The sequence below is a fragment of the Gouania willdenowi genome, chromosome 4 (assembly GCF_900634775.1).
Source record: "Gouania willdenowi chromosome 4, fGouWil2.1, whole genome shotgun sequence".
Lineage (NCBI taxonomy): Eukaryota > Metazoa > Chordata > Actinopteri > Blenniiformes > Gobiesocidae > Gouania > Gouania willdenowi.
The window spans coordinates 31,614,233-31,631,546 of NC_041047.1; the positions used below are offsets into that span (position 1 = coordinate 31,614,233).

Here is a 17,314-nt window from a genome sequence, read left to right on the forward strand (position 1 = left end):
GGAAGCCTCCAACAAACATGAAGTCTTTACAGAGAAGATAAAGTCAACGCAGTAAAAGATACATGAAGGTTGCGATGCCTTTGGATGCTAAGTGCTTTCTAATCAGCCTCTCCGTGCCATACCAGTTGAAACCTTTGGTGGAGTGTCCAATACGAGGAAGATGAACACTCGCTTTAAACAGAGAACAAACAAACAAGGCATTACCTGTCAGAAAATGTGACTGAGGACATTGAAACAATTATTTTGATCTCAGGGCAAAAACACAGATGGTTAAAACTATATTCTTCACTTGGTACATTAAGGCTACTTTATGGAAAAGTCTCAAATTAAAGAACAAAAAACACATACATTGGCTTATGATCCTTTTTCTTGTAATGAATTTAAACTCGACTGATTAGGAACTCTATGGTAAATGGACTTGATTTATATAGTGCTTTTATGACTACACTGAAGCAGTCTCAAAGTGCTATACATTCACCCATTCACACATCAATAGAACTGAGCTGCCATGCAAGGCGCTGGTCAACCACTAGGAGCAACTTAGGGTTCAGTGTCTTGCCCAAGGACACTTCGACACATAAACTGGTATAAACTGGGATCGAAACCCCAACCTCTTGATCTGAAGACGACCCTTCTAACCCATCTGAGCCACGGTCTATAAAGGTTTGGAGTGAGACTAAGGTTAAACAGAGGCACTTTAAAGATCCATCAAACTTTTTTCCCACGCTTTGAACCCTGCGGCTAAAACAATGATGCAGCTAATTTGTAGATTTTTTCCCGGTTTTACAAGCTTCATGCTACCAAAAAATTGAGCACCGTCACACTAGACCAGGTGGAACAATGAAACCGTTTACATGAAATTGAGTGTGCTCCCACTGAATCATTCTGATCAGACATTTTGTCATACACACAATACACCCTCATAATGACAAAGACACAGAGAAATGCATAAAATGCTGCTTTCAAGTTGTCACACTGAAAGAGAGGGAGAGGGAGAGAGAGAGAGAGAGAGAGAGAGAGAGAGAAAGAGAGCGAGAGAGCGAGCTGCAGCATCCTGGACAAAGTAAAAGTCAGCCAATTTGTAATTTAAGGAGACAAGAAACGGTATAAAGTTGTTAAATCACCACATTAGGTTTGTTCAGGAGCAATCGGTGCTCTGGACTCTGAGGCTGATGGAGAAGCTTACGTAAGGAGAACTGACAGAGGGAGATGGAGAGGAGATCAAAACAGCCTGTATACAGTAGAAGTCAGACAGTTTGTAATAAAAAAGGAACAATAAACAAAAAAAAAATTGCCAAATAAAATCTTTAGCTTGTAGAAATGATTGCGTCCATATTCTGACTCAGAGTCTGGACTCGTGAGTAGTGCACGGGAAGCAGAATGGACTTCCTCAATTTGCCATGGTCTGTTATGCGTTTTATTTAAAACTACACTTTTTAAAGGGTGTGTGAGTGTTCAATGCCACCTGTTTACCTTTGTTTTTCTTGGCTGCAGCAGAAATCTTCTTCAGACCAGCGTCCAGAGCAGTCAGAAAAATGCCTGACAAGTTGTTGGCTTTGTCTCTCTGCTGTGCCACGATCAGTGCCAGCTGACGGCAAAAGGAAGAAGTTAGTCCACACAAATCCAAACATAGTGTGTAACACTGTTGATCAACAGCCCTCGATAGAGGAAAAACACTATAATCCCTCCTATCTCCTTTCCTATCCACTTTTCCTTAATCCCATGGATGACGTCACAGGAAAAGGTAGGGGTGTTATGATCCGATATTGATATCGGATCGGTCCGATATCACCAGAAAACAAATTTTATCGGAATGCATCCAAAATCACAGATATATATTTTATTGATTTTTATCAATTGTGGAATACTGTAGATATTATGTTGAAGGTTAAAATGTATGTAACCAATTGGTTAATAATAAATGGGTCACTTTTCCTCATACCTACTGTTGCTGACTATTGTTCTCTGTTTGAGTAACATCACTTGATCAAGGCTTTTCTAACATTCCACACTTCAAAATAAGTCATAAGAGAATGCATGATTCGTGCTGATATCGCATCGTTATCGGTCAACACTCAAGGCTGCACTATCGGTATCGTATTGAAAGTGAAAAAGTTGTTTCGCAACATCCCTAAGGAAAAGTGTTAGGAGACTTCCTAAAGGAGTTAAGGAAAGGCCATCACGTTGTTTTGACAATCAGACGCACTTTCATTAGGTGACGTAATAATCCAACGGCGGCGAAAGTTAGTGACGTCTGCCGGGGTGAAAAAATTACACATTTCTGAAAATACACTACTAAAAGCACATTTATAACACTTTCCCCTGTGTCTCTAACCGCTGATATCATCTCAAATATCTCAAGGTTTGAATGACAATCAAAGAAAAAGAGGCTAAGAGGAACAAAAGTGAAACTAAAAGGACGACTCTCACTTCCCATTCAGAAATCAACATTAATCCAAAATAAGTATGATTTTATGAAATTGTTACATTTATGCAAGATATAAGCCTACATCATTTTGTAGAAATACAAATGTACAACCGCACAAAGCATTCCTGGGTAGATTAATTATGTTGAATAAAACATAATGTGGCTAAAAATGTCTCTGATCCCTTTTTCTTGAACCACAGAGTGTCTGTTTTCAGTCATCGTGAGTTTCCATGAATGCACAGATAAGCAGGTCCCTTTAAATGTTGTCATCGCAAAAAATTGTGGGGCAGCATTATCTCGTTTCCGTTGGTAAAGGATGCATCAGTGTTTCAGATGCTAAAGGAAGTTATAAAAGAAGCCTTGAGCCTCCTTTCTTTAGCTTTTAGAGAATTGGAACGGGCCTTATCATGGCCGCCACTTAAACACTTCTGGTAGTTAAAGGTCCAGTATTATGCTATCTGTTAACGCAGATGTTATAGTGAGCTAATATTAGCAGTGTCGAGCTATTGCCTAGGAGGTTCTTGTCCATTCACTTCTGTGGGTCTATAAATCAATGTCTGTCAAAGAAAACATGGTGAAGCTATTGTGAATCTCACAGAAATGAAAAGGATATAATCATTGTGCTTTGTTAAGCAGCACTGATATGTGTCCATGTTTACAGAAAAGTTGATAATACTAGCACTGAAATTAGGATTTTCTGCATTCATTTTGTTTGTATTGATTTAAAGTTAATTTGCATAAACATTAACAATATTTTGGTGAAGCAATATTTTGTATCAGGCTTTCCTTAAAGACTTAAACATAACACAAGGACATGTGACTAGTTGTGGTCACACATCGCGAGGTAGCTGGTGATACCCAGCCCTATAATTCAGTATGCTTTGTGTACGTCTGCTATATGTTGCCACCTCTAAAAAATTCCTGCCCCCCTCTTGCCACCCCATTGATTTTTTTTCTACATCCGCCCCTGAGTAGGAGTGTCTGTAGACATTGACTCCACACAACAGCTAATTACTAGCAATTTACTTTCTCTATCCACACACTCTTGTTATTGATTTCAGCCAAAAAAATGCACATTACAGTATAACACAAGGCTATTTAAGTGGCTATTGTGTTTGTGAGTCAGGCAAACACTGTTTCAGGGTGTGTGCGCGGCAGCAGCAGTGAAATAAATCAGCTGTTTTAGCTGCTTCAAACACTCATGCTATGTCGCTTTCTCGTCCTCCCCTCCACTACTGATTACAGAAATAGTCCATTCAAGATGACAGTCCACTGTTTTGTCCAACCGCTGCATCACATTAGGTCACAAACATGTCAGATCATCTCAAAGGCGATACGAGGCGATATAACGGGTACTAAAAATGTAACTTATTGTAACCCCTCCTGGGGTGCTACACCATTGCTGCCCAATGCTCCTGATGGAGGGGTTAAATGCATAGAGAGCAAATTTCCTGTATGTAGCTTTACATATATTACAATAATTCTACATTAAACCGTAGTGTTTGTTTTAGCTGTGAGGTAGTTTGAGAGGTAGGAGCTCACATTCTTAGAGGGTAGGAGGAGCCAGGAATGTCAGGAGGAGGATTTTCAATTAGCAAAAAAATTCCAACTCGCCCATTTGGAGCTGACTTTTTACAAAATGTGGAATAACAAGGGAGGGAGGAAACAGAACTTTTTCAACTTTGGCTCTCTGAATGAGGCTAAAGGAATGTACATCACTGTAGCAAAACCATTATAAAGTAAATTTTTCATAATACTGCCCCTTGAAGGAAAAGTTGATAGGAAATAAGATAGGAGGGACTATTCAGATGCAGCCATTGTCAGAGTGAGAAGCCCCAGACCTGACATGGTAAAAACAATTCTAATTAAATTGTGGCCACGAAATGAGTATAACATGCGCATGAAAAACAAAATAATAATATTAATATATCCAGTGGTTAGCATGGATAGTTGCTGAAGCAACAGCAGATGTTGTCAAAGTGGACCATGATGCTGAGCTGCCCTCATCAATGCTGTTACTTATATTTATGTTGTGCAACTGTTAAAAGTGTTAATATGTGAGTGTGTGTGCAGCTCTGTGTGTCCGAACACGTCACATGCATAACAATGTGGACTCACAGTGGCTGTTGGAAACAGGAGGCTACGTGTTTTCACACGTTGTGAACGATGTTTTCTTTTTGCATAATTTAAAATCTGTATAATGTGATGAAACAATAAAACAATGAACACGTGTACGGAAAGAATAAACAGTTTAAGTAGCTTCAACAGGGTAACAATCCTACGAAAATGAGAAAAAAAATGATGTAATGACCACTACATCAATCACTCAGCACATATATACTTCAGGTATTATTACTATTTCGTCTACACAAATTACTATTTCATCTGCACAAATTAGTATTTCGTCTGCACAAATTAGTATTTTGTGGCCATTATCTTTTTGCCATGTCATGTCTGTGGCTCCGTATCAAAGTGCTGATGTTCTAACAGAACTTACTTGGTCTTTGCCGCCGAGCCGGGACAGTTTGTCATCGATGGGGAAAAGCAGCACGTTTCCAAGCTCCAAATCTGACATTAAAATTGATTACTTTGTTGCAAAGCCCCAACCTCAGCCACTAGTTGTAAATGTAAATTGCTTTGTTCATTTTACCCTTCATCTCTCCTGCTTTTTCGTACTGCTTCTTTGGTTCGTCTGATCTCACTTCCAGTGCTGAGAACAGGCCACCTTTGCCCCACCTTCCTGAGTCATCTATAAAATGAAAAGAGGAAGCATCGCATCATAACAAAAAGAAGAAAGGCCCAAACGCAGCGTGTACAGGGTTGGGGTCATATACAGTGGTGTTCCTGGTCTTCCTGATTTCTTACTTTTTTGCATGTTTTCCACACTTAAATGTTTCAGATCATCAAACAAATTTAAATATTGGTCAAAGATAACACAAGTAAACACAAAACGCAGTTTTTAAATGACGGGTTTTATTAATGAGGAAAAAACAAATCCAAAGCTATATGGCCCTGTGTGAAAAAGTGTTTGCCCCCCCAGCTCCTGTTAAAACTTAACTGTGGTTGATCACACCTGAGTTCAATTTATGTAGCTACACCCAGGCCTGATTAGTGCACACCTGTTCTCAATCTAACTTAAATAGGACCTACCTGACAAAGTGTAGTAGACCAAAAGATCCTCAAAAGCTATAGACATTATGCAGAGATCCAAAGAAATTCAGGAACAAATGAGAAAAAAAGTAACTGAAATCTATCAGTCTGGAAAAGGATATGAAGCCATTTCTAAAGCTTTGGGACTCCAGCGAACCACAGTGAGAGCCATTATCCACAAATAGCGAAAACACGAACAGTGGTGAACTTTCCCAGGAGTGGCCGGCCAACCAATATTCCCCAAGAGCGCAGCGACGACTCATCCAAGAGGTGACAAAAGACCCCACAACAACATCTAAAGAACTGCAGGCATCACTTGCCTCGGTTAAGGTCAGTGTTCATGACTCCACCATAAGAAACAGACTGGGCAAAAATGGCAGAGTTCCAAGACCAAAACCACTGCTCAGCAAAAGAACATTAAGGCTCGTCTCATTTTTGTCAGAAAACATAGTGATGATCCCCAAGGTTTTTGGGAAAATATTATGTGGACCTGAGACAAAAGTTGAACTTTTTGGAAGGTCTGTGTCCCATTAGATCTGGTGTAAAAGTAACACCACATTTCAGAAAAAGAACATCATACCATCAGTAAAGTGTGGTGGTGGCAGTGTGATGGTCTGGGGCTGTTTCAGGACCTGGAAGACTTGCTGTGATTAATGGAAGCATGAATTCTGCTGTCTACCAAAAAAATCCTGAAGGAAAATGTCCGGCCATCTGTTTGTGACCTCAAGCTGAAGCGAACCTTCTACAGCAGGACAATGATCCAAAACACACCAGCAAGTTCACCTCTGAATGGCTGAAGAAAAACTAAATGAAGACTTTGGAGTGGCCTCGTCAAAGTCCTGACCTCAATCCTATTGAGATGCTGTGGCATGACCTTAAAAGGCGGTTCATACTCGAAAATCCTCCAATGTGGCTAAATTACAACATTTCTGCAAAGATGAGTGGGTCAAAATTCCTCCACAGCGTTGTAAAAGACTCAGTGCAAGTTATCGTAAACGCTTTGCAAACGATTGCAGTAGTTGCTGCTAAGGGAGGCCCAATTAGTTATTAGGTTTAGGGGGCAAACACTTTTTCATACATTCCTTCTTCATTAATAAAACCCTTCATTTAAAAAATGCATTTTGTGTTACCGTTGACTAATGTTTACATTTGTTTGATTATCTGAAACATTTAAGTGTGGAAAACATGCAAAAAAGTAAAAAATCAGGAAGGGGAAAACACTTTTTCACACTGCTGTATATGAATTGTAATTGTGTAATTGATAATTAATTAGAATTATGGCATAATAATAATAATTTTGACTGTAATTGAAAACATCTGTTGCTGTTGTAATCATAATTGAATATTAATTAAGTTCAGATAATTGACTTTGTAATTGTAATTGGAAATTCTATAAACATAACGTGCATTTGAACATTTGAAAAATCCTCAACATATTTTCTGTCACGAAAAATAATTTACATTGATTTATTGTGACCAAACTAAGCACTTCAGTGTATAATACAAGTAAAGGAACAAAACATTATTAAATATGATTAATCACCTGTTTATGCATAGAATTTTATTATGTAGTAGTTTCTGTGACAAACAGAAAGATAAAAAATGTTGCCACTAATCAAGAGCCCTGAGTGAATGTCACCTTACAGCAAGGTATCAATGGTCCACTCATTTCTTTCTTTAAAATCAGTCCACAACAAAGTTTTTTTCCAAAATCCTCAAAAAGCTGTTTTTTTTTTCCAAAAATTGACCGACCGGAATTTTTTTTCATTACCTGGAATCCTCCCATTAGTACTAATGTTTTGGTGTGAGAATGGTTGGTAGGTATTGCATTAAAAGACCTATACACAGACAGACGGACGACGAACTGATGACAATACGACTTGACCGAAGTTGGCCGAGGGTAAAAACTATAATTTAATTAAACGCAAAACGGAGGAACCATGTTACAGTTATATTTCTTACACATACCTAGTTAACAATTATTAAAATGTGTTTCATATCAACTTTTCACACTACATTTCAGTTCTCTTGAGAATCATTTTATCATTTTTTTTTTAAATAAATGGAAAACTAGGGCTATACTGACAAAAAAAAGGCTCAGGCGTCCACATCAAAGACATTAATACCAATATTTTTCATGGATTGGGAAGCCTAATAAGGTAACCAAGAGATGAAAAACAAATAGAATGATAAATAATATTTTTTAGTGCTTTTTACAGCTCATCTAAGACATGGGTCAAACCAATCCATTATCATAAGAGATGCTAACAGAAAGCTAACAAGAGAAAGGTAGGTTCCACGAGCTCATTTATTAAAGTCTAAGAAATTGTGATTAATCGAATTGCTTTAGTAATTGGGAATGTAATTCTAATTGACTTACAGGGGGAAAAAAACAATTGTAATTTCAACTGTAATTGAAAAAAAATGCCGGTCACCGGAATCAGAATTTAGTTGTAATCAAACATGGATAATTGAAGACATAATTGTAATTAAAATATGTAATTGACCCCAACCCTGGTGCGTACCAACGCAGTGGACGATGATGGCATCTCCCTGAGCAGAGTGAGGCTGAGTGACGTCCCCCAGAACGTAGTGGATGTCTGTGCTGTCAGAGTCAGAGGAGCATGTGCTGCTGTCATCCTCCTCTTCCTCTTCTTCACTGTCTGCAGCCTGAAGGCACAGTGATTTGTAACCTTGGGACTCCCACCATGCGATCCTCACAAACACAAACACAAGACGACAATAAAGGATGAAAAAGCAAATGGAAACACAGCGTTTGAGATTGTTATAACAGTTACTTCTTCTTGTATTTCTGCTCCTGCTGCTTTTTCTTCAAATCCTCCTGGAGTTTGGCTCTCTTGGCAGCAGCCTCTTCCCTTTTCTGACGCCTCAGCTCCAGCTCAGCCTCAGTCAGATGCTTCCTCTTTCTCACAGGGGTATCGAGTGCTATCGACACCTGCAAACACAAGGAACCATTTCAAAATACTGCAAGCATGGGTGCAGGTAGCAGGACAAAATATCTTTTACAGGATGGGAAAAGAAGCTAAATGTGAAGCAAAAAAACCTGTAGAGCAGCTATAGTGTGGTTTTTTTATTAATCATAATCGTGAAATTGATAATTAATTACAATTATGGTGTAATTATAATTGTAATTTAAAATTTGTTGCTGTCGTAATCATAATTAAATTGTAATTTAGTTCAGATAATTGACTTGAAAATCCTATTAAAAATATTCCAAATATAATTGAACGCAAAACTGGGGAGCCATGTTACAGTTCTACACATATTTAGTTAACAAATATTAAAATGTGTTTCATATCAAGCTTTCCCACATTTTACTATTTAAAAAAATATTAAAATTTCAATGATTAGGAACCCTAACAAGGTAACCAATAGATTGGAAATAATTAAATTAGAAGATAGACATTTGTTTTTAGTGTATTTTACAGCTGCTTTAGGACCAGTTATTATAATAAATGCTAACAGAAAGCTAACACAAAAAGAAGGTTAACTTTTATTAGGTTATTTACTGGTATTTCAGGCTCAGTAATTGTAAATGATTTTTAGTAATTGAGAACGTAATTGTAATTGACTTTCTGTGGATGAAATAATTATTGTAATTTAATTGAAATTGGAAAAAAAATGCTGGTAACTGTAATCGTAATTGAAATGTAATTGAACATGGATAATTGAAAATGTACTGTAATTGACCCAAACCCTGGTAGTGGTGTATAATATACAGTAAAAGGTTTGATCATAGTTGATGCATCACATTGAGTTTTCTGCCATCACTGACCAATAAAATAAGAGTTGAAATAAAGCTCCCGTTACCCAGACAAAGACAAAACGGTGCAGATTGTTTGGTTGAAATGAGTCACTATGACTGCATTAAAACAGCCATGGTCTACTATGCAATAAAATAAAAAACTATGCATGTTTAGAGGATGGAAGAAACCATAAAAGCATAGGGTGAAACTCAGGTGGGAACTTCAACTCTCATAGCGCCATTTTCTGTCTCATAAACTCCTTTGCTCTCCCTCTGAGCTCTGCCCATCACGGGTGATCTCTCATCCAACTGCTGCCACCTACATGTCACCAGTGATCACTACATCATGGTACAAGTTAGATTTTCACCGGAGAGATTTGGCAGTCAACGTTACTAAACCAAAAGACGTCTTTGGCAGTCAATGCGTTAATGCACTGGTTTAACCACAATTTCACCAAACTGTGATTTCTAGTCACCAATCAGTACGGCAGGTAAAAGTTTACAACTACACGTAAACAAGTGGAAGCTTCAGATCTGTTGTATGTGTCATTCCACATGGTGTAATTTCATTTTATTGGTTTTCCAGAGAGAATCTGGGTACTTTTGCCACATCTGAACATGGATAATTGAAGATGTAATTGAACCCAAACCTGGAACCACAAATAGGTTTTTACCTTTTCTAACTTGCTAGTTTGAAACTGCTAAATTGTTTCATTCAAACTAAAGTTTAACTTATTCTAAGTTAGAGGAGATGTTTTATCAAAGGCATATGACATTTCTAGTAAAAGCACAAAGTGTTAATGTCAGCCAAAGTATAATCTGTACATTTATCACCATGAGGGCTAGTGCTAGTCAGACAGGTTGCATTAAGATCAGACAGTTGTTGATGTTGAAAAGAATTGTTCTCATTCCTAACACCAAATGTAAAAGTCTTACTCCGGTTTTATGACGTAGGGCCCGTCCCTCTCCCACAGCTTTCTGAAACTCTGCCAACTGCTGTTCCAACAAACGCTCAAAGCTCCTCTGGTCATCATCACTCGGGTCCTTACTGTAGTCTCGCCCCTCAAAGACGTACATGTGGTCTGAAGGAGAGCCAGCATAAGAGTCAGACAAACAAGAGGTTTTCCTCGCCAAGGAAGAGTAAACAGATCCATTTTCATTCATCTATGAGTTAACAGTGTTTGGATACATTTTCAATAGATCAAATTATAAAATATCAATAACTTGTTTTTTTCTCATTTGGAAATAAGTTTATTTTCCTTTTAAATAATTGGAACATGAAACAACTCCTAAATGAAGAAAGCTGTACATTTCTATCAGCATGATTGTTTATTAAACTGAGTTCAGAATATGAAACGACACGTAGGTTGCTTTAACACAATCAATACGATGCAAGATTTTGAAAAGGGACAATATTTTTTTATTTTTAAATTATGATATGAAATTAAAAATGATTTGATTTTGAACTCTGTATGAGCTTTTCAAGTTTGAAACTGAATTTTAAAAAATTAAACAAGACTTTATTTTTAAAGTGTCACTGCAGACTGACAGTACATGCCAGTCTGAAACTAAAGCCTGAAAGCTAATATTTGGTCATTATTTTTATGACATCCTTAAAAAAAATCTAAATTAAAAAAACCCACACAGACTGAATCTCAACAACTCTATTCTGATATGTTGGTGTTTAACCCTGTCAGGGTTGAAACTTTCACAACGATGAAAACAAAAAAAGCAAACATACTTTGTCCCTCATTTTCACATTCGTCGTCCTCCTTTTCTTGCTCTTCCAGCGGGGTATAGTCCTCATCATCCACCCACTGACCATCAAGAGACAAACCGAGGATCTTCTCCAGTTTCACATCCTGCACAGAGCTCTCATCGGACGCCAAGAGTTTATCCATCCCGAACTTCAAGATCTCGCTCAACTGTGTAAGACAGTATGTATGAGTGGGAAGCAGATGTTTTACTGTACACATTGGCCCTCATTTATCAACTGTTCATACGTTCAAATTGAGCGTACAACGTGCGTTCAACCATATTCACACAAGTTTCGGGATTTATCAATTTTGACGTGAGCGTACGCTACAATCAGATCTGAGTGGATTTGTGCTGCAGCACAGCCAATCTGACTGAGACTGAAAATAAAATATTAAACAAACCTCAGCTATCATTTAAGCTTAAGCAGACACATTCAGAACAGATCAAAATGAATCAATAAATCAAATTAAACAAAACGCTGCCATTTACCTCAGAGAAAGTGTGTGACATTATTATGAACAGTTCTTCCATAACATCGCAGAAAATGAAGCACCTTTTGATGTGTGCAGCGCAGCCTGTGGCAGCTGTACGGAGAAAATAGGACCTCATTCATGCTTTTAAAATGTCAAGTATACCTTAAACTTTTACATATACGCTACAGTATTTAGACAGTAATGTGATTAATTATAGGTGAAACTGGCTGAAGGCATAATGAATACAGAAGGGAAAACATTTAATCATCTTTAAGGTTTTTGGTCGTACATTTCTTTTAAAGTTATATTTATTGCCTCAAGCATGCGGACTGAGGTCAATATAAATGTAATTTTTGTGCGTCTCTCCAAGATCTCTACCATGAAGTTGCTCCCAGAGCACACAGGGGGCAGACTTCAACTGCTCAGTAGCTGATTCCCTTCCACAGAGCATTTAAATGAGCTCCTAAGGTAAATTTTCACACGTGCAGAAAGCAAATCTTTTGTTTTGCTCCACCACTGATGTGAGGATGTCAATTTTCATCTTGGAAATGTTTCTTGTTTGCCCTCAGTGGGCGGGGCCTCTGAAACAGAAGGGCGTAACATGTTAATGACGATCAAATTTAGCCGCCGGATTTATTAACACCCAATCTTTTGTTTGCTGGGATTGGTCAGATACAAATGTTTCATGAATCACACGTTGGTCCTGTCATACGACCAAATGTAACCTCAGATTTGCATCCGTTTTCATGCAAGGTTGATAAATGAGGGCCATGAAGTGCTGACACTGACCTGCAGTCCTGCTGTTGCAGACTGAGCCTGGCCCGTTAGGGAGAAGCGCCCCTCTTCTATCACCGCATTGGTGAGCTGCAGCTTGGACACAGCACGAGAGTACATGATCTCTTCCACCGTGTCTCTGGCCAGGAGGCGAATTACCTTCACAGGCCTGTGCGAGGACAAAAGCGGGTCAATCTAGTGTTCTGTGTCTTCTTCCTGTACGTGTGTATTCTTTCTCAAGTTCATATTTCAATGTGAACTTATGTTATTACATCTGAAACCTAACCAAGGGGCTTCTGAACATTGTAAGCTGTTCATCCTTAAACCAAACCAAATAATGTCACCTGTTCTGACCAAGCCGGTGACAGCGTGCTGCAGCCTGAAGGTCATTTTGCGGATTAAAGTCACTATCAAAGAAAATGACTGTGTCAGCAGCTTGGAGGTTCATTCCCACTCCACCTGTAAGGAGACTGTGTTAGTGACGCTAAAAAGGCAACAGCACGCCTCAGAACGTGTGTAGCTCTGTGTATTACACAACAGAGGAACTGCAGGTATGTGTGTGAACAGAAGGGTTACGACAGGAAATTAAGTTCAGCATCGAAGTAGATCAAAAAGATATTTTTTCACACTGTGGTTTTATTCTGCTTCACTTCTTATCTTGGTGAAATCAGTCGTTTCCTCTCTTTAGAGGAAACTTCAGACTATGCGCCGTGCTTTACAAGCAGTGTTCTCCCATTTGTAGAGCTTGATCTGAACTTCTCAATAAATTATAAGTGTGATTTGGTTTAATTTGAAGTATAACAAGCAATGAAACAATCATAAAGATCAGTGTTTCTCAAAAATTCAAATGACAACAGGCCTTAACAAAAATTAAAGAAAAAAAAATAAGAAAAATTCGAATATCTATTAAATTTGCAAAATTCCGCCATTTAAACCCAACCAAAAAAGGTATGGGAAATGTTTTTATAGAGTTATAGGTTTAGAAATACAGATTCTGAAAATAACTTTAAAAGCTTCAATGATGGTTTTACACTCGTTTAATAATTAACACTTACTAATATAAATTATTCACACTTAAAGCTGATCAGCCATTTTTCAAAAACAACATCTTTACAAAAATGTACATAGCTTCTGGTTACTTAATGTGAGACACTGACAACTGTGCTTTGAAGTAATCTTGTACCGCCCTCTAGTGGTGGGGATGTGGTAGGAGGACATTATGATAAAAAATATTTTATCTATGTTCTTGTTTTCACCCATGGAAATACCTGTGACCAACAACATGATAACCACTGCTGTATACTGGCAATGGGTGGATTGCCTAAACCAGTGTTACCCACCCATTTCCCAGTCAAGTTATTCTACTAAATTGCAGATCCTTGTACACACAGTGAAGACAAAAAAAACGTCAAATATCTGATGACATCTAATACCCAACTAAACACAAAGCGGTTTAACATTTTCTGCAACTTGGACTGATATTAAACTTGACCTGTAGGATAACAACATAGATGATAACATCTTCTTATTAGAGTATCATCCAAGCGACCATCTGTTTCTTGCTTCATGCTGCATTTTGCATTTTCAAAAGTGTTGATGTAATAAAAGCACAAGAAACACACAAGACAAGAGTCTGTGCATTATGGCAGTGATTTAGTCACCTGCTTTTGTGCTGAGCAAGAAGATAAAAATGTCTTTGCTGCTGAAGTTTTTCACCGCTAGGTTTCGCTCCTCTCCTCGGACCGAGCCATCCAGACGTTCATAGCTATAACCTGAACCAGAAAAAAACATTTTAGCACTTTTTATGATCCACCAAGTCATGATTTGTTTTGAAAAGGCTATGCCATGTCTTATTACTCGTCCCTGTCCCGGTCCATTTTTGGTCTGTGTTCGTCTGCATGTCTTTCGCTGCGTGTCTCCATGTGTGCAGTTCTGTCTGTCTGTCTGAGTCTGTTCTGTTTAACCTGTGCTATGTGGAGGAGTGTGTGTCTGCATCCACGGTTTGAAAGAGTCACAGGGGCAACTTCAGAGAGAATGTTACCACTTCCAAGCCTGTACGGGGCTTCGCCCCAATGTCAGTGCGCCGGGACCCTCAGCGTTAAGTCCTCTGCAGTACTGATCCTTCCCTGCTTCATTTTATTAGGCCGGGCTACCGGACTGAAAACGCCACTCACTTTGTTGTTCTTCTTGTTGTTGTAGTGTACACTAGTTAAAATCACTACTCTGTTATTCGTGAACTGATCGGGCTGAAATTTGGTAGGTATAGGACAAGGCCAGACTGCAGCGTATCATCCACTCAGCAGAGAAGGTCATCGGCTGCAATCTGCCCTCCCTCCAGGACCTGTATGCCTCCAGGATTCTGAGGTGTGCAGGAAAGATTGTGGCCGACCCCTCCCACCCCGGTCATAAACTATTTCAATCTCTACCCTCTGGAAGGAGGTTTCGGTCCATCAGGACCAGAACCTCCAGACACAAAAACAGCTTCTTTCACCCCCAGTCACCCACTGAACGCTGGTTTTGAACGCTTCATCACCCATTAGCATTAAAAGACTCAGGGAGCATAGGGCAGGATTTGTGAAAAATTAAGCATCAATTTTAAATATTTTAATGCTAATGGTCGATAAAGCTGAGGAATGTTTCAACGGTGAACTCCTTTATAATAGTCCTCCTCTGCTCCATTCTCCCACCACCGTGAACCCTGCTCTCATTGTTACAGTTGAAGCTGCATTCTTCAGGGCTACAGCAGCTGAAGCAGAAAAGGAAGAACACTGCGCGCAAATGTGACAAAACCCTACCATCAGTTCTAAATATCTGTCCGAACCCAACCAGTGCCGTCAGGTCCCATCAGGCTTCGGTCGGGTATCCATCCTTTCGTCACAGTATCAGCTGTGCTTTGGTGCTTGACAGTTGATGTACACCCCACGGCGGCTTGGCTGTTGACTGATGTTACACTAACGACTGTGGTGTCACTATAGAGTCTGATTTCTAGATCCTGCCTTATGCTCCTTTAAAATGAATATCAATTTTTTCACAAATCCTTCCCTATGCTCCTTTAAGGAGTGATCACATTTCCTATATAATGCGGGTTTTGTAGAAAAGATGTTTTGGCTGTCAGAATATAAAATTCTATTTTCAATAGAATATAAAATATTCCTCTATTCTTTGTTAGATAACGTTCAATTCTTGAGAAATGCTGTATTCAATGCATGTTCAATCACAACTGTGATTTCCTGAGAAGCTTCTTTTACCTCTGTACTCCATGTAGTCCTGAAGAATGTCCAACATCCTCGTCATCTGAGAGAACAGCAGGACACGATGGCCCCTACAAATGAAGTAATGTGTCATGACAATTATGGCACTAAAGACAATTCAAACCAAAATGTCATTTAACACCACCATCATGTTTTTAATATTAATAAATTATTATTTAAAACCACCATCATGTTTTTAATAATAAAATAATTTGATCTGTGAGACATTTATCAGCATTCGGTAATATTTATGGGCATGACTTCACTATGAGTGATCTCAGTAGGATTCTGCTCACCCCTTGTGAAGGAAGGTCAACATGCTGTCCAGCAGACAAAGTTTCCCACTGGCTTCAACAAGATGTTCTCCCATCTCAAAGGGTTCTGGTTCCACGCCTGAGTCCAAAACAGGATTTAGAACAGTAAACCATGCAGTCTATCTAAAGATGATCCATGTAATTCAATGTAAACTGAATCCTGAGCACATCTCACCATTAAAAAGGTAAGGATGGTCTACGCACTTCCTCAGGTTCATCAAGATGTTAAGCAGCCGATTTCTGCCTTGCTCGTTTCCAAAAGCCTCTGAAAAGAAAGTTTAATGCAATGTTTTATCTTTAAATTACTTATAGCCCTGGATGCTACACTTAGATCGAAGAGTTACGAATGTAACTATGGTTCTATGAATCCCGAATGACCGCCAGAGGCGGTGCTTTAAGCACTGAATGTTTCCCTTCGCGCATGCGCAGTGCGAGTATGTATACCAACAATGTCACCCGTGACCCCTGGATGACCCAGAGGAAGTTTAAATCTTCCGGTATCACTCCAGGGTACTTTCCTACAGAATCTTCTCGCGAGCACACGAGGGTTCTGAGTGACAAAGAGCTCTGGCGGTCATTCGGGATTCATAGAACCATAGTCACATTCGTAACTCTTTGTTCTATTTCATCCCTGCTGACCGCCAGAGGCGGTGCTTTAAGCACTGAATGACTTATACCAGAAAAGTCACAAAGAATCCTGCTTACCACCCTTCAGCGTGTAGGGTCAGAGGACTCTGGCCGAAGGACCACAGCCAATGGATGGGGTGTGGCTACATTCACCCTGTAGAATCTGGAGAAAGTGCCTGGCGATGCCCATGAGGCCGCAGCACAGATGTCCTCCAGGGGCACTCCCCTCAGGGCAGCCCATGACGTAGCAACACTCCTGGTAGAGTGGCACCGCACACCAGATGGGATGAGACGGTTACTTGCCCGATATGCATGGGCAATCACATCGACAATCCAGTTGGACAGGCGCTGCTTGGAGAGAGCACCACCCCTGTTAGGGCCACCATAACAAAGAAAGAGCTGATCAGACCCCCGAAAACCTACAGTAGCTGCAATGTAGGCTTCCAGGGCGCGCACTGGGCACAACAGGTCAGACTGAACCTCTGGCTCCACGGAAGAAGGGTTGAACCGTGCCAGGCGAATGGGCTGGTTGAGGTGAGCGCGGGACAGCACTTTAGGGAGAAAAGCTGTGTTCGGCCACAGAAAGACTCCCGAGCCGTCCGAATTCCACCTCAGACGTGTCGCTGATTGACAGGGCGTGCAGCTCACCGACACGTTTTGCGGAGGAAATGGCCAGAAGGAACGCAGTCTTAAGGGTAACCCACTTCAGCGCTGCTCGTGCCAAGGGCTCAAACGGTGGAAGTCGCAATGCCTCTAGCACCAGGGGAAGATCC

The 17,314-nt window shown here is 39.7% G+C and overlaps 1 protein-coding gene across 1 annotated transcript in view; it reads right to left on the reverse strand.

The window, feature by feature from the left end:
- chd1l (chromodomain helicase DNA binding protein 1-like) overlaps window positions 1-17,314 on the reverse strand; it is a 34,271-nt gene that overhangs the window by 6,585 nt on the left and 10,372 nt on the right. Inside the window, exons 9-22 of the mRNA XM_028444153.1 lie at window positions 16,090-16,179; window positions 15,897-15,993; window positions 15,598-15,671; window positions 14,011-14,121; window positions 12,694-12,808; window positions 12,365-12,518; window positions 11,086-11,269; window positions 10,281-10,426; window positions 8,377-8,534; window positions 8,104-8,294; window positions 5,079-5,177; window positions 4,926-4,996; window positions 1,474-1,588; window positions 63-171 (exon numbers count right to left, since the gene is read on the reverse strand). Coding sequence (XP_028299954.1) covers window positions 63-171; window positions 1,474-1,588; window positions 4,926-4,996; window positions 5,079-5,177; window positions 8,104-8,294; window positions 8,377-8,534; window positions 10,281-10,426; window positions 11,086-11,269; window positions 12,365-12,518; window positions 12,694-12,808; window positions 14,011-14,121; window positions 15,598-15,671; window positions 15,897-15,993; window positions 16,090-16,179 — 1,714 coding nt within the window. The remainder of the gene's footprint in view (window positions 1-62; window positions 172-1,473; window positions 1,589-4,925; window positions 4,997-5,078; window positions 5,178-8,103; window positions 8,295-8,376; window positions 8,535-10,280; window positions 10,427-11,085; window positions 11,270-12,364; window positions 12,519-12,693; window positions 12,809-14,010; window positions 14,122-15,597; window positions 15,672-15,896; window positions 15,994-16,089; window positions 16,180-17,314) is intronic.